Source organism: Triturus cristatus, chromosome 3_2, assembly GCF_964204655.1.
Source record: "Triturus cristatus chromosome 3_2, aTriCri1.1, whole genome shotgun sequence".
In the NCBI taxonomy this organism is placed as follows: domain Eukaryota; kingdom Metazoa; phylum Chordata; class Amphibia; order Caudata; family Salamandridae; genus Triturus; species Triturus cristatus.
In genome coordinates this window covers 1,209,080,205-1,209,104,107 of record NC_140584.1, presented here as the reverse complement: position 1 = coordinate 1,209,104,107, position 23,903 = coordinate 1,209,080,205, and the positions used below count along the sequence as shown (strand labels likewise).

Genomic DNA, 23,903 nt, shown 5'->3' with positions numbered 1-23,903 from the left:
TTCAAGACCCTAATGGTACTGTGGTTTTTGAAGGGGCTAGGCTAGATATTTTCTTAGTCTCCTTCCATTGTGCTGGAATGACTCCTTCATTTAGTTCTTTCATTCTTGAAGAGAGCGACTTTAAGAACTTTTGTGTAGGTTTGCATAGCTGCTGGTTGCTCATTCAAAGCAGTGTTTTTTGGACGCCATCACTTCAGCCCAGCACTTAACTGAACAGTAGGCAAATGTTGTGATTCTGACTTCCTCTTACTTGTTTTAAACCAGACAAATTGGTTGTCAGAGCAAAAGTGGCTTTCCTGTCAAAGATGATCACTCTGTTTCACCCTTCCCACTTTTTTCCTGTGTCAATCAATTAGTCAGGGGGTTTATAGAGCGTGCCACTCACCCGTGAGGGTCTCAAGGTGGCCTGACGCTCCACAGAGGAAAGGCTACATAGACTGGACCCTCGTAGAACGGTCAGCTGCCACATTGACAGGACCAATGATTTCTGATTTGAGGACCAGCCTTTTGTTTGATATGTGGGTAATAAAATGAGCTATGCAGTTAAGAAGAGGATTATATTGTGGTGGATAATTTTTTATAATATCTGTTCTTGTCCTCGGACCCTCCCCCACGGCATGGGACAACACCTGGTGGCCTAACGCCCTCGGCAGCCCCCCCACACACAAGAACCATGCCCGAAACCTCGGCATCGTGCTAGACTCCTCCCTCTCCATGACCCAACAGATCAACGCCGTCGCCTCCAGCTGCTTCAACACCCTCAGAATCCCCCAAAAGACCTTCAAGTGGATCCCCCACGAATCAAGGAAGGCCGGCACCCAAGTGCTCATCACCAGCAGACTGGACTATGGAAACGCCCTCTATGCCGGGATTAACAAGTCTCTGATCCGCAAGCTCCAGACCATACAGAACGCCGCAGCCAGACTCATCCTAAACATTCCTCGACACAAGCACACCACCCAACACCTTCGGAACCCCCACTGGCTCCCCATAGAGAAGAGAGTCACTTTCAAGATACTCACCCATGCCTACAAATGCATCCACAACACCGGACCCCAATACCTCAACGAGAGAATCTCCCTCCATGTACCCAAGAGAAACCTCCAATCCGCCGACCTCGCCAAAATCCCGCACATCTGCAAAGCCAGAACTGGTGGAAGAACCTTCACCTACATCGCAGCCAAGACCTGGAACGAGCTCCCGCTCAACATCAGACACGCCCCCTCCCTCAACATCTTCAGGAAGACGCTCAAGATCTGGCTCTTCGATTGTACGGAGCTGCTTCAGACCCTCACAGGTGAGTAGCACGCTTACAATTCCCGATTGATTGATTGTTATGCGATTGCGAAATGAACCAACAGATGCAATCAGAGCTCACTCTACAACAACGAAAGCATTTACTCAAGTGCTGGCCAGGGTTGTACCCATTGTAAAAATATGCCGTGTGACGACATAGGCTTCTCTTTATACGTTCGCCAAGCATTATTGCTCGAATACGAGAAGGGATAGCCATTTAACTAATTTCATCCTAAAGGATCTTCTGCTGTTTCTAAACTTTCAAAATCCAATCTGGCACCCTAGGATACTTTAAAGCGGAGGAATCTGCAGGTGGGTTGCACATCCACCAGATACTCAAGCTAAGTTACTTAAGTTAAATAATTTATCCATCACATGCTACCGGACAGAACACCCACTGCATCCATGGAGAAAGGATAGCAATGCCACTGCATCCTAAGATGTAGCACTGAAGCGTCATCTTTTAAATACTTGCCAGCCATGGTACCTTTTGTACATATAATTTGCTTCCTGATCTTCTATATCAAAGGCCTCTGGATCAATTGGAAGGTGTTTGAAATGGCAGGAATTGTTCAGAGGGTGAAGATGACCTCCTTTTGTACTCAGTCATGTACCTACTAACTGTGCAATTTATTACAACATCAGTTACTCTGACTTCCAAGTAGAGTGCGACACCTGCTCCCCCCAGCCCTAACTCCACCTGCTCCCCCCAGCCCTAACTCCACCTGCTCCCCCCAGCCCTAACTCCACCTGCTCCCCCCCAGCCCTAACTCCACCTGCTCCCCCCAGCCCCGACTCCACCTGCTCCCCCAGCCCCGACTCCACCCGCTCCCCCAGCCCTGACTCCACCCGCTCCCCCAGCCCTGACTCCACCCGCTCCCCCAGCTCTACCTCCTCCCGCTCCCCCTGCCCTACCTCCACTTGTTCCCCCCAGCCCTACCTCCACTTGTTCCCCCCAGCCCTACCTCCACTTGTTCCCCCAGCCCTACCTCCACCTTCTACCCCAGCCCTAACCCCAGCTGCTCCCCCAGCCCTAACTCCAGCTACTCCCCCAGCCAGCCCTAACTCCACCTACTCCCCCAGCCCCAACTCCACCTGCTCCTAACTCCAGCTGCTCACCCAGCCCTAACTCCTGCTGCTCCCCCAGCCAGCCGTAACTCCACCTGTTCCCTCAGCCCTAACTCCACATGCTTCCCATCCCTCCACCTGCTCCCCCAGCCCTAACTCCACCTGCTCCCCTAGCCCTAACTCCACCTGCTCCCCTAGCCCTAACTCCACCTGCTCCTCCAGCCCCAACTCCACCTGCTCCCCCAGCCCCAACTCCACCTACTCCCCCAGCCCCAACTCCACCTGCTCCCCCAGCCCCAACTCCACCTGCTCCCCCAGCCCCAACTTCACCTGCTCGCCCAGCCCTAACTTCACCTGCTCTCCCTAGCCCTAACTCCACCTGCTCTCCCCAGCCCTAACTCCACCTGCTCTCCCCAGCCCTAACTCCACCTGCTCTCCCCAGCCCTAACTCCACCTGCTCTCCCCAGCCCTAACTCCACCTGCTCTCCCCAGCCTTAACTCCACCTGCTCTCCCCAGCCCTAACTCCACCTGCTCTCCCCAGCCCTAACTCCACCTGCTCTCCCCAGCCCTAACTCCACCTGCTCTCCCCAGCCCTAACTCCACCTGCTCTCCCCAGCCCTAACTCCACCTGCTCTCCCGAGCCCTAACTCCACCTGCTCTCCCGAGCCCTAACTCCACCTGCTCTCCCCAGCCCGAACTCCACCTGCTCTCCCCAGCCCTAACTCCACCTGCTCTCCCCAGCCCTAACTCCACCTGCTCTCCCCAGCCCTAACTCCACCTGCTCTCCCCAGCCCTAACTCCACCTGCTCTCCCCAGCCCTAACTCCACCTGCTCCCCCAGCCCTAGCTCCACCTGCTCCAGCTGCTCCTAACTCCACCTGCTTCCCCAGCCCTACGACCAAACTCCACCTCTTGCAAAACCCAAGCGATAAATCCACCTGCCTCTCCAACCCTGAGGTCTAACTTTACCTCTCCCTGACCATTAAACCCAACAACCACTTCTCCTTCAAGCCCTATGTCAAAAATCTCCCCTCTTCAACCCTAAGCTCGAACTCCATCCGCTCCCAGTGATTTAAGCCCTAACTCCTTCTGTCCCCAAGCCCTAAATCTACCTCTCCCCCAGCCCTAAGCCCGAACTCCACCGCTCTGCTAAACCCTAAATCCAACCACGCCTTGGTGTTGATGATGCTGGTGAGAGGGGGGCATATCAACCTTGAAATGGGTAGTGCACAGGGGGAAGTCTTGCGGGGGGGGGGGGGGAACCTGCGGATCAGCATCCCCCCCAAGGCTTCTCCGGATTGGTAGGGGGCTAGCCTGACTGATAGGGCATGTCCACAGAGGACGGAGCTGATCCATAGTAGCTCAGAGCCCCGAATTCCAACCTTGTTGAGGTGTTTGATTAGGATGGGATGGAAGACGATGTTGAACGCTGCCGAGAGGGTGCTCCTCCGTGACCTTTGTGCATAATGAGGTGGATGCCATTGGTGGCTGCTATGAGGGCTGTCTTCTTGCTGTGGTTGGGTCTGAAGCCAGATTGTGAGAGGGGTCTAGGCGCGGTGGTTTGTATTGATGTGGTTGGGTAGGTTGGTGTTAATTAGCTCCTTCAGTGCCTTGGCTGGGTTAAGGAGGAGGGGGATGGGCCTGTAGTTGGCCATGTTCAAACGTTTAGGGTTTTTTGATGGGTAGTAGGAAGGTGGCGTGTTTCCAGGGGTCTGGGTAGGTGGTGGTAGTGATAGGTTGAGTATTAGAGTGTGAAATGTGCATAAGAGGTCGAGGATTTAGTGTGGACATGGATCCGAGAGGGCCCCTGAGTGGATGGAGCGCATGATGCTGGAGGTTTCTGTGGAGGTGATGGCTGGCCAGTAGTTTAGGATGGTCTTCTGGGAGTTGCTGTCTGCAGAGTAGAGGTTGTCAAGAGTGGAGAGGGCATGTTGGGGCGGGGGTTAAAGTTAATGTTTATGGTTTTCATTTTTCTTGAGAAGTAATTGCATACTTGGGTCCAAAACCTATAGGGGGTGGGTGTAGCTGTGGTTCTGTCTGGCTTGGGGAAGCTGAATTCTTTTCATGATAGAGAAGATGTTTTGGTGGAGTTGAAGCTGTTGTGAGTCCACTCTGTAAGAGCTATGCGCTTGGTAGTCTTGAGGGCCTGGTGGTAGATCCGGAGGGCCGCTTTGTTGGGAATCTTTATCTGCGTTGTCATGGGAGTGGGGCCATAGTCACTCCAGCTGCTTGCAAGGGCACTTTCGGAGTTAGAGGTCCTCCGTTTACCAGCTGGCCCGTGGCTTGGAGGGAGGAGTGGTAAATAATTTTAGAGGGTCCCTGGTCTCTGCGAAGAAGGTAATCCACGAGTTGATGTTTGTGATGTGTACTTGAGGCATAGTGAGAAGAAATATGAGATTCAAGTATAAACATCCAAATATCCTTGGAAATTTTGTTCCAGTGGTATTCTGAAGTCTGTATGTTAACGGTTCTGGGTAGATGCAAACTGAAGCAGACGAGGGAGTGAGAGGTCCTTCCAAGTGAGAGGTGGGTTTGTCTATCGTGATGTTGGTGAAGACTGGGTTGAGGAGGTGTCCAGCCATGTTGGTGGGGTCGTACACCCACTGGGTGAGTCCCAAGATGCAGAAGTCTTCCAGTGATGGATTTGGGGCCAGTCAGGTCCTCTAGGAGCAGGTTGAGGTCACTAACCAGGATTTAGGAGTGTGAGGGCCAGAGGGGAAGTGAAGTCTGCGAGTGTGGAGCTAAAATTGGGTCTGGGCCAGGGCTGCAGCTGAGTAGTGCTACTCCTAGGTTTGGGGCATGTGAAGTGTTAAAATCCATGTATTCCACTATGACTAAGAGTACTGTTGGAAGACACCTACTGCAGAAACTGAAATGTGATAATGAGGTAAATCTAGAAGGGGCCTTCCCTTTTCAGGATGGTGACTCCCACTCACTCTAAGGTGGCATGCTTCATCACAGGGTATCTCACAATGGTGGCCACCAGTGTGGACTAAAACCCTGTAACTCAGGGCAGCTCTTATGGATGATTTTTTTAGGTGTTAAAGGTGTGGTGTGGTCAGACCAGCAGGGGGATGGTAGAGGCAGAAGACTCGATGTACTGCAGCCAGCTGCGTAAGTCGGCTGAGGTGAGGAAGCAGTTGAATTCCTCATGATAGCTGTTGGCAAATCTACCTCTGGGTTTCTTGGTTCTCTTTTATCTTGTGGTCTTTGCCAGGGTGGGCTCGCCAATGGGTTGTCTTGGGCAGATGCTGGGTTAAACAATGTTATGTAAGAAACAGTGGTCAGGAGAGAGTTCGTGCAGGAGGTCCCATTAGGTTAGTGCTCATGAGGAGTGTTGCAAGGGTGGAAAGGGCGGAAGAGCAGAACGGCGCCTGTAAGGGGAGTGACAAAGAAGAAATTTAACAAAAGAATGAACAGAGTAAAAGAGAAAAGAGAGCCAAAGATGGCAAAGATCAGAAGACCAAAAGAGGCAGAGTAAGAGGCCAAAACTGAAGAGAAATAGGGAAAGAGAACACAAAATGTGGCAGAGAAAGAAGGGCAGAGGCACAAAGAGAAGATAAAAATAGGTCAAAAGAGGCTTACAAAGGGGACACAAGGCAAAATAGGCACTTATAAGACGAGGCTCTGCTAAAAGACAGCTGGGGGAGCCGAGAAAAGCTGCAAGTCCACAAGGGCCCAGACGTCTACAGTACAGGGGCTTGAACGTCGCCATGCATCTAGCACTTGTCAGTGTACTGACAACAGACAGCTTGAAAGACACTTTGTGTTTCATAGTGCAGGGGGCATGCCACCTGCACTTTGAAGAGGGGAGAGAAATCCCCTTGCAGGCGAGTGCAGTGAGTGACTGCACCCACCTGCATGGGGATGTGTGGTGTTTCCATAGAACCCCCTTTTTCCCTCCAGGCGACTGCCTTTAGGAGGCACATTGAAAGTCCACGACCTTTCAGTGGCGCTCTTTCGGTGCACCTCTTATGGGTATGTTTGTCTCTGCGCATGTGACCCTAAAACGGTGTGGGCGCAGAGGCAAAATGATTCCCTTGTTTGCATGGAGCCATACCCCCATGCAGATGAGGGTACCCCCTCACGATTGCACTGGCGCTACATGTGTGCCAGCGCTATCACTATTGCAGAAGGGCCGCACAGGTGGCTGGGCCCCTTCTGTAATGGTAATGTGTCCCGGGGGCACACACAGCTGGCACAGCCAGCCGTTTCGCCCCCAGGGCACAGTGTATAATACGGCCCCTGGTGTGCAACATAAACAGGCACTGGAAACCTTGGGCAACAAAAGTGGCAGCTTCTAAAGTTGCACTGGGCCCACCAGTGACCTTAAACTCAATTTAACCATTAACTCTGATTTAATGCACGGATTCTTTTTGGGAGTCCCTCTCTGTACTTGCCAATGGGGCTGCTAGCCCTTCCACAGTAAAATCGACAATGCAGGGTTTTTACTGTTAAAAATGTAACAGTACATGTTCTACTTTTTAACATACAGCACCCTTAGGGCTCGTTAAGTCTACCTCTTGGGTGACCTATATGTATTAAAAAGGGAGATTTTGGCTTTGCCATTACGTCAAATGGCAAAGCTGAGTTAGCAGCTTTAAGCTGCGCTTCCAGTCCGCGGTGGTGGACTCGGAGCCAGGGTTTACCTTGTGGTGGCAGAACGAGTGCTGCAGTGCACAAGAGACACTTCAACTTACAGGCCCTGGGTACCCCTTGTACCGTATACTAGGGACTTAGAAGTAAGTTGAATTATGCCAATTGAGGACAAGCCAATTAAAGATGTACGATTCTATGGGTCAGAGCACATGCACTGAGTCCTAAAAAACAGGACTCAGAGCATCTCAGAGCCATTACACCAGTGTCTAGAATAAAATTGGGGCAAAAGGTGGGAGTGAAACCCACAAAAAACCTGTTTCCTTACAGAAGCTGCCTTATCGTTTCTGCCTCCTGATGCCGCACTGGCATCATGTTGATACATCCATGAAAAAAAAAACACACACACACTCTCTCTCTCTCATCCTCTATCTCTCTCACACTTCCTCTCGCTCCCACTCTTATATCGGTCCTGCCCTTTGCCTGAAAGAACAGTTTCCTGCAAGGTAACCAGACTGTTTTGTCTAATTTAATTACAATGATTTGACTGTTTGAATTTAAATACATTCTCGTTAAGTGATGCTGAGGTTTTGTGCATCTTTTGGTGCGTCGCCTCTCAGCAGTTGAGTAAGTGTTTGTTACTTTCTTCTCTCCTCAGACCACACAAAGTGAAACCATCTGGCATCTACGGTCCGAGTGCCCAGACCTGCTCCGTGAGCTGGTGCAATGGGTGAAAGTTCCGTGGGAAGAGATGTTCCACATCAAATTCAACTGTGTGATGCACGAGACGTTGGACTGAGAGCTGGGACGACAAGTCCTAGCAGGATGTAGGCCTTGCTTACTGCGAGACGCACTGAAAACTGTGAATATATCTGCTTTTCTATTGGCAGACACCTCATACAGAAGCACCTTAATGAGAATCAGAAACACTTCTCTCCTTCAACTGAGACCGATCCCTCTTCGGTCATCACCAGGAGCCATGGAAATGTTTCTGGAGTTGAGAAGATCTCTTCCCTTTTAAATTATGGAAAGCCTTTGAGTTTTTCTCTTACACTCTAGGAAAAACAATCCGTTCTGTTCAAGCTCTCCCTGTGACGCTGAAGATATTTTGCCTTCTAAGTCTCACATGAGCAATGCTGAGAACCTAGGATAATGTGTCCTTTCGAGGTGAGGCACTCGCTTGTTAAATTATAACAGAAAATTAACACAAATGTATGCAAATGCGCAAGCATCCATATGTGTCTTCACACAGATGGTGTTTTTCTCAGTATATTTGACCAACCAGCACCTGTTGCAGATATCTCTCTGATAAACACAGATCAGGCCAAAAGGGAACAGCTAGTCCACGTTAGAGCCAATGAGCTCCTCTTGTTAACCCACTTGTGAGCCAATGAGCTCCTCTTGTTAACCCACTTGTTAAACTTATTTATTGTGTCTGTAAAGTCCCAGGAAGAATCTGCCTCTCTGACTTCCAACAGTAGCTTCCGTTTTACAGGAGACCTCTCTTCTTGAAGCACTTGTGAAACCTATGTATGGCTCCTATTGAATCCTGAAAAACCTGTCTCAGCACTCCTCAAAGGGTAGCATCGGTAGCACAAGAGACGTCTCTCCCTGAAGCATTGTGAGACCCCTGGTATCCCTCCTGTTCAGTTTTCAGAAGTCTCTCCTTTAGGTTGCTACAGTGTCTCCCCCAGCTTACCAAGGGCAGCGCTGGTATCCAGAAGGCCTTTACCCCGTGGAGTAAAGGAGCCTCATCCTATATATAAAATAGATGGATGGATGAAGAAAGGGGCAGGCACCTTGTTCCTCACACTTGGTGTGTGCAGTGTGAGTTTTGTTTCTACCATGTACTTGTCGGATAAGTTGACCTGTTTGTCCCTGGACTTAAGAAAATAGTGTTTGACCAGGACTGAGACCCCCAGTTCTATTCCTTCATCTCTTCTACTTGGGCATCAATGCTGTGAAATCGAAGGAATATAGCACGGCCAGGGATCTGTCGATCCATCTTCTCCAGGGTTTATCTTAGAGTCGTCTTGCTTTTCCCCATCCTTGAATCCATTGTTACTGTTGCACATCCTTCTACCCCTCCGCACTCCCAGTGCTGCTCACAGATCCACTTTCCATTGGTTGATCTCCTCTCCCACTGCTGTGCTCCTGACCCTCTTCCCATTTCCATTCCTGGAATCTACTAGTCTTTCCTTGTACTTCGATCCTTCAGCCCCAGTGCTCTCAATGCAGCCTCCTTTCCCAATGCTCTTAATGAATCCTGCTTTCCAGCCCCATCAGTGGATCCAGATATCCCAGCTCTCTCAATGGATCCTGCTTTCCAGTCCCATCAGTGGATCTAGCTATCCTAGCTCTCTCAATGGATCCTGCTTTCCAGCCCATCAGTGGATCCAGGTATCCTAGCTCTCATTGGATCCAGCTGTACCAGCCCCATCAATGGATCCAGCTATCCTAGCTCTCTCTCAATGGATCCTGCTTTCCAGCCCATCAGTGGATCCAGGTATCCTAGCTCTCTCAATGGATCCAGCTGTACCAGCACCAACAGTGGATCCAGATATCCAAGTCTTTCAGTGGATCCTGCTTTACAGCCCCATCAGTGGATCCAGCTATCCTAGCTCTCTCAGTGGATCCAGCTGTACCAGCCCCATCAGTGGATCCAGATATCCTAGCTCTCTCAATGGATCCATCTGTACCAGTACCATCAGTGGATCCAGATATTCTAGCTCTCTCTCAATGGATCCTGCATTCCAGTCCATCAGTGGATCCAGCTATCCTAGCTCTCTCAGTGGATCCAGGTGTACCAGCCCGATCAGTGGATCCAGCTATCCTAGCTCTCTCAATTGATCCTGCTTTTCAGCCCCATCAGTGGATCCAGCTATCCTAGCTCTCTCAATTGATCCTGCTTTTCAGCCCCATCAGTGGATCCAGCTATCCTAGCTCTCTCAATTGATCCTGCTTTTCAGCCCCATCAGTGGATCCAGCTATCCTAGCTCTCCCAATGTATCCAGATTTCACAGCCCTCTCAATGTATCCATCTTTCTCATCCTATCAATGTATCCATCTGTCTCAGCCGCATCAATGGATCCATCTGTCTCAGCCGCATCAATGGATCCATCTGTCTCAGCTGCATCAATGGATCCATCTGTCTCAGCCCTATCAATGGATCCATCTGTCTCAGCCCTATCAATGGATCCATCTGTCTCAGCCCTATCAATGGATCCATCTGTCTCAGCTCTATCATTGGATCCATCTGTCTCAGCTCTATCATTGGATCCATCTGTCTCAGCCCTATCAATAGATCCAGTTTACACAGCCCTATCAATAGATTCATATTTCTTAACGGATCCAGATTTTTTAGCTCTCTCAATGGATCCAGCTTTAGCAACCCTATCAATGGATCCATCTGTCTCAGCCCTATCAATGGATCCATCTGTCTCAGCCCTATCAATGCATCCATCTTTCAGTCTTTTCAATGGATCTAGCTATTCTAGCTCTCTGTGGATCCAGCTGTCTCAGCCCTATCAATGGATCCATCTGTCTCAGCCCCATCAATGGATCCATCTGTCTCAGCCCCATCAATGGATCCATCTGCCTCAGCCCTATCAATGGATCCATCTGTCTCAGCCCTATCAATGGATCCATCTGTCTCAGCCCTATCAATGGATCCATCTGTCTCAGCCATATCATTGGATCCATCTGTCTCAGCCCTATCAATAGATCCAGTTGACACAGCCCTATCAATAGATTAATCTTTCTTAACAGATCCAGATTTTTTAGCTCTCTCAATGGATCCAGCTTTAGCAACCCTATCAATGGATCCATCTGTCTCAGCCCTATCAATGGATCCATCTGTCTCAGCCCTATCAATGGATCCATCTATCTCAGCCCTATCAATGCATCCATCTTTCAGTCTTTTCAATGGATCTAGCTATTCTAGCTCTCTGTGGATCCAGCTGTCTCAGCCCCATCAATGGATCCATCTGTCTCAGCCCCATCAATGGATCCATCTGTCTCAGCCCCATCAATGGATCCATCTGTCTCAGCCCCATCAATGGATCCATCTGTCTCAGCCCTATCAATGGATCCATCTGTCTCAGCCCTATCAATGGATCCATCTGTCTCAGCCCTATCATTGGATCCATCTGTCTCAGCCCTATCAATAGATCCAGTTTACACAGCCCTATCAATAGATTAATCTTGCTCACCCTACCATTGAATCCAGCTTTCACTCTTGTATTGCTTATCGTCACTCTTTTATTGCTTATCCTGTTATCCCTCTCTGTCTGCTGTGTTTAGATCTTGTAATTCTAGTCTGTAACTGTGGGATTTCTTTCCCGCTGTCTAGTTTTTGATCAATCTTCCAGTACCTGTGCATTAATTAATTTCCTTCTGTCCTGGGACTTGCAGCTTTCTCTTCCAGAGCCTAACCTAGGATGCCAACCTTTTAGTTTCCCATTCAAGGGTTTTTGTCCCAGTTCTTGTCCTGGAACTGTGCCTTTCTCGCAGCCAATTTTGACAACCCTGCGATCCTAGGATCCCTGTTTGCTGTGCCATCCCATTCTGAAAGGCCTCCTTTTGGCACATTTGTAGAGCTCCCGCTTCAGTTGCTCATTCCTCTAGCCCTCCCCTGCTGTCCATCCTTGCTGGCCTTCACGATAGCGCACATCTGAGGCACTGCCATAGGAGTCCACCTGCTTATCTGAGGCACCACCACAGGAGTCCACCCGAGGGCTTTTTCTCACTGTGCAAGTCCTGAGATCACCCTCAATCCTGGGCCCCTTTGTATGGCCGCGTCCACAGAGGCAATAATAAGTTGGAGGTGCTATGGATCTGCATCTTTCTTTAATTTTTTTAATTTCCTCTATTTTTCAAAGATTGTCTTACTCTGCTTATGAATAATATAAATAAAAGTTGATACGATTTTTTTATATATGTATTTTGAGAATTTCTTTAGTCCTTCAGTTAAGTGTGGGAGTGGATTGTGCAAAATAAGCAGCTGATGCATGGTACTTGCAAGAGTACGGCTGGTGGCGCTGCCCTTCATCTGCAGAACCTGACACTCTGGCTCAGCAGCATGACTGCCCTTCTCCCCTTGTGTTCCTCTCTCTGTCGCTGAAAGACAGCCAAAGAAATCAAGTGTTCAGTGACCAAAGAGATGTCTGCGCTCTTGTTTCTGTGCTTGTCGAGCTGTGAAGGCGGGGGGCGGCGGGACCGAGCACTGCAGGCCACCAAGAGTCCTCCCAGGTGGAGGGGCCCTGGATGAGGACTTTGGTCTTGTCTGAAATAAGCTTGAAGCAGCTGTCCTGTATCCAGGTAGTGACTGCCTTCATCCCATTATGGAAGTTGCACTTGGCGGCTGTGGGTTCATCTGTGAGAGAGAGAATCAGCTGGGTGTCATCGGTATATGAGACTATGCTTAGCCCGTGGCTTCTGACAATGGCTGCAAGCAGGGCATATAGATGTTGAAGAAGGTGGGGCACTCCACAGCTGATGTCTGTAGGTTCTGAGTTGAACGATTGAAGTCTGATTTTCTGCGTTCGGCTGGTGAGGAAGGAGCGGATTCATTCTAGGGCTTTGTCGCAGGTGCCAGTGTCATAGAGTCTTGCGCAGAGGGTGTGGTGGGAGATTGTGTCGAAGGTGGTTTAGAGGTCCTGGAGGAAGAGGGCAGCAGTCCCGCCTTGGACAAGGATTGTGTGGATGTTGTCTGTCACAGTGAGGAGAGCAGTCTTGGTGCTGCTATCCTCACGACGTTAATGGCTCGATGAGTTTGGCTGGGAAAGGGAGCAGAGAGATGGGTCTGTAGTTCTTGAGTTCCGTCGGATCCGCAGAGGGTTTCTTCAGCAGGAGGTTGATCTCTGTGTGCTTCCAGTCTTCCGGGAAGTTTGCAGACTGGATGGAGCAGTTGATGGTGCGGCAGAGTTCAGGTGTGATGGAGGTGCCCGCTCTTTTGAAGATGTGGTGAGGGCAGGGGTCTGAGAGGGTTCTGGAGTGGATACTCTTCATCATCTTGAGGGTGTTGTCAGAGGTGTGGGTGGTCCAGCTGGTCAAGGTCTGCTGGGGCTTGGAGCCATTGGTTGTGGTGGTTGCGGGTCGTATGGGTTGGTCTTAGGTTCCGAAGCTGTTGTAGATCTCCTTGACCTTGCGATGGAAGAAGGTGGCGAGATCGTCGCAGAGATCTTGAGATGTGGGAATGTCTGCTTTCTCTGTGCTGGGTTCAGAAAATTCTTTGACCACGGCGAAGAGTTATTTGCTGTTGTGTGCGTAGACGTTGATGCGTTCCTGGATGGCTGCTTTCTTTGTTGTCCTGATGAGTCGTGGTTTGTGGTGATGGCGGATTTGAAGGCTGCGTTGTCTGCTGTGATCTTGCTGCTCTTCCATCCTTTCTTGAGCCGAGTGCAGGTGTGCCTGGACTCTTGGGGGGCAGGGAAGAACCAGCTGGCTTTCTTGGAGGGCTGTATGCCTGAGGGTTTCCTGATCGGGGCCAATGTGTTGGCGCAGTCGGACATCCAGTGGAGGAGGTTGCGTGCTGAGGTGTTGGTGTATGTGGATGTGAGTGTGGGGTCTTGCTGAGAGAGGTGGTAAACTGGTCTTCAGTGACCTTGTTCCAGGTTCTGTGATGATTGCAATGGGCATGGTGGTGGTCCGGTGTGGTTGATGGAGACGTAAGACGTTGTTGCTTGCGGAGAAGATGTGGTCGAGCGCGTGTCCTGCTGAGTGGGTTGGAGAGCTGAGGAGTTGTTTGAGTCTGATGGTGGTGAGGTTCTCCATTAGGGATGAGGTGTTGTGGTCTTCAAGGTTGTCCAGGTGGAAATTGAGGTCCCCGTGGAGGATGTCGTCTGTTGAGGCGAGAGCATGGTGAGCGATGACGTCAGTTATGGCTTCGCTGAAGGGGAGGCAGGGTCCGAGATATCTGTAGACAAGGGTGCCACAGAGGGTGATGTTCAGGTTGGTCTGGATCTGGAAGTGGCGGTGCTCCATGTTGCGTGAGTGTTCATCGGAGCTGGTTTGGAGATAGAGGGTGTCTTTGTGTATGATGGTGATTCCTCCTCCCGGTCGGTTGACGGGGTCCTTGTGGATTATTTTGTAGCCGTTGGAAATGGAGGTTGCGATGTCTGGGAATGAGCTGGGGTACATCCAAGCTTCTGTAAAGAATGTGACGTCGGGGTGATGGAGTCGAGCAGGTCCCAGATCTCCACGGCGTGTCTTTTGAGGGAGCAGTTGTTGACTAGGATGCATCGGAGGTGGTCGGGTCCGGTTATAGAGGGTCATGCGGTCTGTGGGTCTGGTGTGCGGAGGCTGGCGAAGGTGCAGTTTCAGGTGAATGGGCCTTGGGTGTTCTTCGGTGACGCGAGGCAGCAGGCGGTGGAATGTCCGTTCTACAGGGCACTGGAGTCATAGTGGTGGATGGTCTAGGGACCAGGGTCCATGGAGCTGGGTGCGGACCAGGAGCGGACGGGCACAGACAGGCTTGCCTTTGATGCTCCAGCGGTGCAGCCGCACAGCGGCTGCCTTTAAATAGTTTGTGGAGAGCTGGACAGCTGGGAGGCGGGAAGCGGGGAAACAGCGCTGGGGGAGAGGGGGCCCAGTGGACGAGCAGCGAGAAGGGAAAGCGAAAATAGGTGCATTAATGAGAAAAGAGAGAAAGTGACAAGAAAGCATAAAATAGAAAAAAAGAAAGTGAAAAAATGAGCAGAGCAGCAGGAAAGACAGAGGAAAGAGCAGCGGCAGAAATGCTCCCCACTGGACCACCAGGGATGAGGCGCAGGCGGGTGCCTTCCGGGTGGAAGAGAGCTTTAAACTGCAGACCTGGAAGGGTCATGGGGCAACAGCTACCGGGTAGAGTTGTGCGGTAAGGGAAGCATCTTACTGACAAGGTCCATGAGGGTTGCACTGAACCTAGGAGTATTTGATATCAAACTACTCCTAATAATAAACCGACCTGTCATGAATGGATTTTTCCCATTAAAATCCACCAGCTCTAGTGCATTTCTTGACTGGTCTGGGCCCGCCTGTGAAGTACTGGGTTTTTCAGAACCCAGCGGTGCCAGGGAACACACCCTAAGACTTCGAGTCCTTCCTGTTTCAGACTACAGAAACCCAGAGTCTTCTTGGTGAAGTCAAAGATCGTATTTATTGGCTGCAACCAGTAACAGGTATCCTAGAAGTACAACACGGTGTGTATTCTCAGGAGACTGCTCAACCTTACAAGCCAGCCTTCTCCTTTTATACAAAATATTATGCTTTAGGCAAACATTCCTTATTGTACAGTTGACCATTCACATATTTTCACTACAAAGAAAAAGCAAAGTCATGATGACAAGCCCATATTTCAGTTTGTCCAGCCCTAAATCAATTACCTGGCAAGGCTCAGTACTTTCATCAGATATCGACAGACCCCCAATAAAAACGGGCACCTCCTCCTCGTAAAGCAAGTCATAGAAGGAAGAAACAGGGACAGGTGTGTGTAAGATTAGGCATGGTTTGTGTGTGATGAAAGGTTTTATGATATGTTGTGCTTGATACTAATCTCATTCGGCCACTGGGAAAGGAACTGGCCGAACAGGTTTGGCTTCAGGCAGTGGAGTCCGCTTGCACAGGTCACAGAGGAGTCAGCAAAAGGTGCACGAGTCCTTCAGACTCGTTTTTGGCCTTAGTCATTGGCCTATGTGAGGGCAATCACAAAATGGCTGCCGTTCAAATGGAACCTGAGGGTTCAGGACGGAAACTCTGATTTCAGGGTGATTTCGTCACCCGAATATGACCAAAATACTTGTGCATAGTATTCTAATCATTCTCGGTCTGCTGATACCAAAATCGTCATGATACGACGATATTTATAACACGGGTCCAGAATTTTCAGTACCACAGACCCTCCTTTTGCCCTTACATAGGCAATAACCTATACTCACGCTAATCTGGGTCCAGGTCTATATTCATAAAGTCGTTGAGATGTTGCTGTAGCATCATCCTATTACTTAGCTCGTCTCTTGATACAGGTTTCCTTACACACGATGTAGCACAGAGGCCACATATTGCAGGAGCACACTGTACACACAGACAGGACAGGAAAAGAATGGCTAAGATCATCCCAATGACTATCGGGATCTTCCATCCCCAGGCGGATATCAGTTCCCAGAACCACCCCATCAATGACCAATCTCCTTTATCCACGTGAATAGATTCGGAGACCTTATGCAGTTTGGAAATGGCCTGGTAAACTGTCGGAGCGTTATCTGGAATGAAAACACAGCAACTTTATTGGATCACTTTACATACCCCACCTCGGTCTGCAAGTATGACGTCTAATGCGACCCTGTTCTGAAGAGTCATAAGGAGATCCGACTGGAGCTCAGCAGTCAAATTACTAAGGGCACCGGCAGTTTCATCTACCGTGGATTCAACCACCCTTGTCAATTGCCTTATGTTCCTGCTGTTAACCATAGGCCCCCAAAACGGCAGAAAACCCTTTACAAAATCTCCAAGTTCTTGTCCTGTAGTGTCTTCTTTACTGATGACACCTCTAACTATCCTTGTCTTATAGTAATCTGCCACGGCCGTGTAGGTGGGAGGCAACAGGAACGAAACAAAACATGTGCCTGAGAAGTCAGGGGGCAACCATGTATAGGCTCTATTATAGCAGATGAAATAGGTACCCCTAGCTGCTAAGAATGAAGGGGAAGTCTGAGACGCAAAAACATATGTTTCTGTGCAGATACTTTTCCCTAACTGAGCTCTGGGATTCTTGCCATTACCTTGCAGACATAGGTGACCCTGATGGGGTACAATCCAGATCGGGGAGGATCTCTTTGCTCGCTGGTTCTCACTCAGAGTAACTCCATATCCTGTTATGTTCCATCCAATATATGCTAGTGTCTCATCTCTCGGGATAGTCTCATAGGAAATATCTTCCCTAATCATATCTACTATACCCTTAACTAGAGCACTATTCTTAGGATTATCTTTCACAGAACGTAGGGGGTTGGCTTCATGAGCGTATATGAATATCGTTCTATATGCCCACGCAGAACCATTATGGCTGAAAGGCAGGACCAGATAAGGGATACCTTTATCAGTAGTATGAGGCATAAGACCACACACCCAACAGTTAGTTGTGTTCACTACTAATTGGAGTTGGTGTAGAAGCTGAACGAATGAATTATTGACAAATTCTAATCTTCTAGCGGACTTGTGTTCAGGCAGAGGGTGAAAAGAATGCGAGGAAACAGTAGAAGGAGGTATGAGCTGTGTAGTGGGTGCAAATGTCACTTGAAAAGAGAATAAAACATAGCCTATTAAAAACGTCATTACACTAAGCAACATGAAAATACATAATATCAAAAATCGTTTCTTTGTCATCATTATACACATTCTGGCTTTAAAGTCCATCTGTTTGGCAGGTCTCTCATTCTCCAAAAACTCCTTCCTCTCTAATTGCTGCTCGCGGTGGTAGGGTGTTCTATGCTAAGGAATGCTTCTGTCAGTCCAGGGCAACTCCCTTAGACCGACCAGAACTGTCGACCTAACGTCTTCAGCTGCACTCCAAAGACTTGGGCAACCACGACCCTACAGCTGAACCCGGATGGCGGTTCGAAAAACAAAAATAAGAAAGTTTCTCAGATGAGAGAGCTGCACTTTCAAAAATAGCAAAGAAAAATAATTTTTTATTTGTCCATAGTTCTCGGCCTCAAATTATAACGGCTTTTTCCAGGTACTGTCTGGTTCTGGAACAAGAGTTCAGGCTCTGTAGTGTTCAATCGAATTGACGGTGGCACAGCTTCTTGCAAAGTATTGTCACTTTCCTGTTCAGGAATTGTTCCTTTTACACGTGCATCGCTAAAAGGCAGAAAACGAGGCACGGTCTCAGTCTCAGATTCAGCGATCCCCTCCTGGACCCACCGGTCGAACGGTAGAGGCAAAGGGACCCTCTTGCAGTGTACGCCGTGGATCCAGTTCTTTTTCCCTTCCACTCGAACAGCTGATCATGTTGAGAGAAGGACGAGGTGGGGGCCGGTCCAACGGGGCTGGTCATTCTTTGTCCGCTGGAAGTTCTTGACCAGCACCCATGATCCAGGATCGATAAGATGTCCTAGAGCTTCAGAGACCTGAGGCAGAGTATCGTGAACCTGTTGGTGTAAAACACGCAATTTAGCCGTCAATTCATACAAATAATCAAGCAGTACAGGGTGTTCGATCTCACTGAATTTTGTCGGCCTTGGCACTTCCCATATGTTGGCCGGGCGGCTGAACACAATTTCATAGGGACTAAGTCCCACTCGCGAATGCACAGTCATTCTTGTTGATAGGAGTGCTAAAGGCAGAGCGTCAGGCCATTTAAGACCAGAGCTCGCTTGTATCTTTGCCAATTTCAATTTTAGCGTGCCATTATAGCACTCTACTAGTTCAGCTGATTGGGGGTGATTTGCAGCATGGAATTTTTGCTGGATACCTAGCCCCTCACATACTTTTTTCATCACTCGACCCACAAATTCACTCCCATTATCACTCCAGACCATTCTCGGCATTCCAAACCTAGGGAAGAATTCTTTGGCAAGGGCTTTAGCTGTGGATAAGGCAGTGTTGTCTTTTAAGGGATATGCTTCTACCCATCTTGAAAAGGCACAAACAACAACGAGTACGTATTTCAAATTGTTGCACCTTTCCATGTGGATGAAATCTAGCTGCAAAACCTCAAACGGATACGTTGGAGGCGCAAAATGACCAGCTGGAGTTGGGGTTCCCCTACCAGGATTGTATTTCAGACACACCATGCAATTCTTGACCACATTCTCTGCACATTTAGGAATTCCAGCATTTTGCCATACTGGAGCCAACAACTTACAAATCCCTTTCACACTGATATGGGCCATTCCATGAGCCATTGTCACCACTGCAAGCACATACGCATCGGGTAACAACCATCGCTGATGTTCTGACAAGTCAACCCAACAACCATTTTCATCCAATTTACCCGTACTTTCTCTCCACACACTCAACTCTTTCTCTGAAGCTTCAGCTTGAAGAGACTTCACACTCTCTATCGTATCTTCACACATTCCAACGTCACCAACCCATCTTGCAGGGCCTGCAACATACATTCGATTCATCACATCTTTTGCTGTTTCTTTTGCGATTTCGTCAGCAAATGCATTGCCACGACCAACATCATCAGTCACCTTCTTGTGTGCACTGCATTTCACAATCGCAACTTGTAATGGCAAGGTCAGTGACTCAAGAAGCTCATTCACCAACTGACCATGCTGAATCTTAGCTCCATGAGAAGTCAGGAACCCACGTTCTTTCCACAATCGTCCAAAACTATGAGCTACACCAAACGCATACTGGCTGTCAGTATATATATACGGTCACCTTCATTCCTTTCGATAACACACACGCTCTCGTAAGTGCAATCAACTCTGCTGCTTGAGCTGAATTATGTGGTATACGTGCAGCTTCAACAATCGTATGCAAAGTCGTGACAGCATATGCTGCAGACGTATCACCATTCTGAAGCTTGAAGCATGAACCATCCACCCATAAGGTACAATCACACTTTACAAGAGGAGTATCTTTAAGATCTACTCTCCCTTTCGTTTCTTCTTCTGTCCTAAGAAAACAATCATGCTGTTCAACATCATCTGTCTCTACTGAAATCAGCAATAACGTGGCTGGATTCAACGTATTGCACCTCTTTATGTGCACATGACTCGCTAACAGTGTCAACTCGTAACCTGACAATCGAGCACTAGTTAAGTGCTGTGTCTTGGTCCTGTTTAACAACGTGTCCACTGCATGTGGAACCATCACAATCAACTTATTATTCATCACTAACCCAGCAGACTGTCGAATAGAAACAGCTGCTGCTGCTGTGGCTCTCAAGCAACTCGGCAATGCTTTAGCTACCGGATCCAAAGTCGATGAAAAATACGCGCATGGACGCTGCTTGTCTCCAAAAGACAGTGTTAGCACTGACAATGCACAACCCTCTTTCTCATGGACATACAGTGTAAAGGGCTTACTGTAGTCGGGGGTACCCAACACAGAAGCCGAGCACAATGCATTACGCAATTCGGAAAAACTTTTCTGACAATCTTCAGGCCACGGAACGGGATTCGGTGTATCTTTACAGGTCAATGCTACCAAAGGTTTGGCCAGCAAAGAAAAATTCGGTATCTATTGTCTGCAGTATGATGTAATGCCCAAGAAAGCACGTACTTCTCTCTGTGTCCTTGGCACACTCAATTTTGCAATTGCCTGAATTCTTTCTGGGGTCAGTTTCCTCCCCTCGTTCGATAAGAGATGACCTAAGTAGGTCACTTCTTGTCGACAATATTGCAGTTTTGAAAGAGACACTTTGTGATGTAAATCAGACAAATGACGCAACAACGACAAGGTGGCTTTTTTACAAATCTCTTCAGTATCTGCAGCGATTAGCAAATCATCAACGTACTGAATAAGGGTAGCGCCATCAGGTAAAACAATTGCATCAAGCTGTGTTTTTAAAGCCTGACTATATATTGATGGACTTTCACAGTAGCCTTGAGGAGCGCGTTTGAAGCGGAAGCTTCGGCCTCCTAAACTGAAGCCAAAAATATCCCTGCTCTCCTCGGCAATCGGGATGCTGAAGAAAGCATTCTTCAAGTCAATCACCGAGAACCAGGTGGCGGAAGCTGGAATCCTAGTCAATAGGGCAGTGATATCAGGAACAACTGGGAACTGTGGCACAACTATTTTATCGACCTCTCTAAGATCAATCACGAACCTGTAAACAGGTGGCTGAGACGGGTCAGTACGTTTCAAAACAGGCAGAACAGGACTATTACAAACGTTGCCTCTTGTCTCTTCAATTACATCTTTTTCAATCAAATCATAAATGATCGCTAGCAATGCCTTTTCACCTTCACTAGAGATCTTGTATTGGGGAATGCGTGGCAATTTAACATTGGCTTTCAATGTCACAACATATGGTGGTATTTCCAAAAGACCCACATCATTAGGACCAGTAGCCCAAAGAATATCAGGAAGAAACGACAATTCTGTCGGAAGTTTATCCTTCGACAAATACATTGGAGAGATCACTTTCCTACCCAGTGTAAGTTGTACTCCCGAAGGAGAACAATATAATGTCGCATACAATCTTTTCAACAAATCCAATCCTAACAAGTTTTCACCACAACCTGTCGTCAGAATAAGGGGTGCTTCCAATTCACAAGGTCCAACAGAAAGAGGCATAGGACTAGAAATCGGGTTCCTAACCGGGGCGCCAGAAAAACCTACTGAAACATTCATCTCGCCAGACAAAGGTGCGCCAGGGAGTTTTGAGTGCATAATAGAACTCTTTGTAGCACCAGTATCCAACAGAAAAAGCTCTGACACACCTGATGTAATCACCTTAACATATGGTCCACTCTGATCTACTGGAACTGAAACAACTCCCTCTCTTTGTCTATGGCTGTCCTAGCAATCATTAGCTTCGATATTCCCATCTTCTGCATAGTAGTCGTCAGTATAGTACTGAGCCGTCCTACCAGACGCGTTATTTTGCTGGTCAAAACTATTCATTGAATTCTGAGACGGAAGGGAACGCGCGTTCTGGGGTAAACTTCCACGTCCTCTACCTCTAGGAGCTTGTTGAACACCTCGACCTTTTGCGCCAGAAGCCCCATTCGTACGCTGTAACAAAATAGGCCAACTATACTTGAAATGACCCTCTTCTTTACAATATGAACACTGATTAGGACCTACAGGAACACGTGGTTGAGAAAACCCGAACCTTTGCGAGTTTCTCTGAAACTGTTGAGGTTGCTGATAGTTACTCTGACCACCACGTGGCGGATACGCCTGTTGTAAAAGAACCTTCGTCTTTAATTCTTTAGTTTTCTTGTCTGCTCTATCCTTCTCATCTTTATCCCTATTTTCGTAGTACTGTGCAGTAGCCAATATTTGTGCTGAAGAGGAAACGGCCCAAGAACTCTCTGAATCTTTCAGTTTCTTACACAGCTCGGGAAGCAAATTGTGCACAAACTTGTCAACAAACAACCGTTGACCACCTTCTGAACTCATATCTTGACCGCTGTGGTCGATAAACGTTTCCTCAAACCTGGTGAAGAAATCAGACACTGTTTCGTCTTTCTTCTGCTTACACGCAGACAATTTATCCCAATTCACACGCATCGCAGGCATTAAAGTCTTCATGTAAGTAATGATCCTAGCAGGAAGTTCTGCTACCAAAGGCTCAGGCTTGGCACCACCAACTTGTCTATCATTTGCAGTACTAATATTAGCCCATGAGTCACCTAACTCTTGCGCATGATCTGTATGGCGAATCAATCCCCACAAAGGCTGTGGAACAACATTCCCAAATAACATGTCTATGTCAGCTAAATTCATAATGCATGAGTCTGCAGTCTGTGATAATTCCTTATAATACCCTGCTGGGTTTTTACGGGGGTCAGGCAAAGTCTGCTTAAGGGCAAAAACTTCAGCTCGCTTCCAAGGAACATGTACACAAACACGCTGAAAATGAGCTGGAACAGCATCAATTTGATTAGCGGCATCAGCTGCAACGGCGTCCTTCCATACCGGAGGGACTTCTCTCATTGGGTACTGTCGCACTTTTTTTCTAACTGAGGAGTCATGTTCAAACAGTGACTGGGAAGGATCCTTATTCCTAAAGGACAACAACGTCGCAACTGCTTTCTCAACATCGGAACCCACAATCGTGCCCTTTGAAAACTCAAACCGTACACAGCACAAATCAGGCGGATTTGTTTCCAAATCATTATCCTCCAATTCCTCACAAAGGAATGCACACATTTTCTCAAAAACGTATCTTTGTTTCGGTGCTTCCCATTGACGGAAGACATCCATAACAGACTCCACATCATATCTAAAAGGGTAAGTAACCCATTTACGCGCCATATGGTCAAACGCTTCTCTCTCTCGAGAATCAGGCAGTTGACTACGCGACTGCTTACGCTCCGAATCAGGGGTCACACCAGATGACCCAAAGAGAGGAAATATAAGGCTAGCAACAGTATCAGTCATTCTCTGTCGGACAGAAGGAGAAGTTGACGAAAGAACAGGAGGAAAAACAGAGGGAGGCAAGGCAGACGCAGATGCAGACGCAGAGGCAGTTTCAGGAAGAACACCAGAAGAGGCAGTCGATGTAGTAGACAATGCCGTAGAAAGTACAGATGGAGCAGGTAGCAAAGTTGGCGGCCCTTGAGGGGGCTGCGCCATATGAGTAGGAGCCAACTGAAGAGGAGCTGGCGGCTGTGGAAGAACCTGAGGCACAATATTTGGAGGTTGCACAACTAAAGGTTGCGGTGGTGCTGTAGCACTCTGCGCATAAGGGGGTGGCGAACTAAACAAGTGTGACATTAAAGGATCTTTCTCAAGTTCTTTTGCTGCATCTTGCTGAAGAAGCGGCAAAACTGGATAACATTTATCGATCACCATTTTACGTTGCCTGTGCAACTGCTCACTCATCTGTTCTTCTTCATGATCTTTAAACTGAATAGCAGCTTGCATTATCGAGATACCCTTTTCTCTCTTATTTCTCTTTGCTAATTTAATTTCCTTCTGTTTGGCTTCCTTACGCCATAGGCGGAAAGAGTCAAACATTGCCGGCCGGGCTTTCTTCTTAAAAAGTTTAACCTCCAGGTTATCCAGAATCTCTGTGTCAAAACTACCATATTGGGGCCATTTTAAAGCACCATCTTTCCTGGTGTATCGGATCCATACTTCATTATATGTGATGGGGCCTACGCCATGTTTCACATATAGTTCATAGGTTGGAGTTCCAATCGGAGGAACCGGACACGAGTCCTCCAATCGGGAATCCCTATTACAACCAAGACAAAACAAATTTCCAAGTCTGCTAAGACCAGGCATCTTCGCTCTCTAGTCTAGCTTCAAACTTCAAAGGATTATCGAAT

At 48.3% G+C, this 23,903-nt stretch overlaps 1 protein-coding gene across 1 annotated transcript in view; it reads left to right on the top strand.

Moving 5' to 3' along the window:
- Positions 1-11,894, top strand: part of STK11IP (serine/threonine kinase 11 interacting protein) — a 410,719-nt gene extending 398,825 nt beyond the window's left edge. The window contains exon 26 of the mRNA XM_085650186.1: positions 7,619-11,894. Within this exon, the coding sequence (XP_085506312.1) occupies positions 7,619-7,759 (141 nt within the window). The 3' untranslated portion in view covers positions 7,760-11,894. The remainder of the gene's footprint in view (positions 1-7,618) is intronic.
- The last annotated feature ends 12,009 nt before the right edge of the window (positions 11,895-23,903 follow it).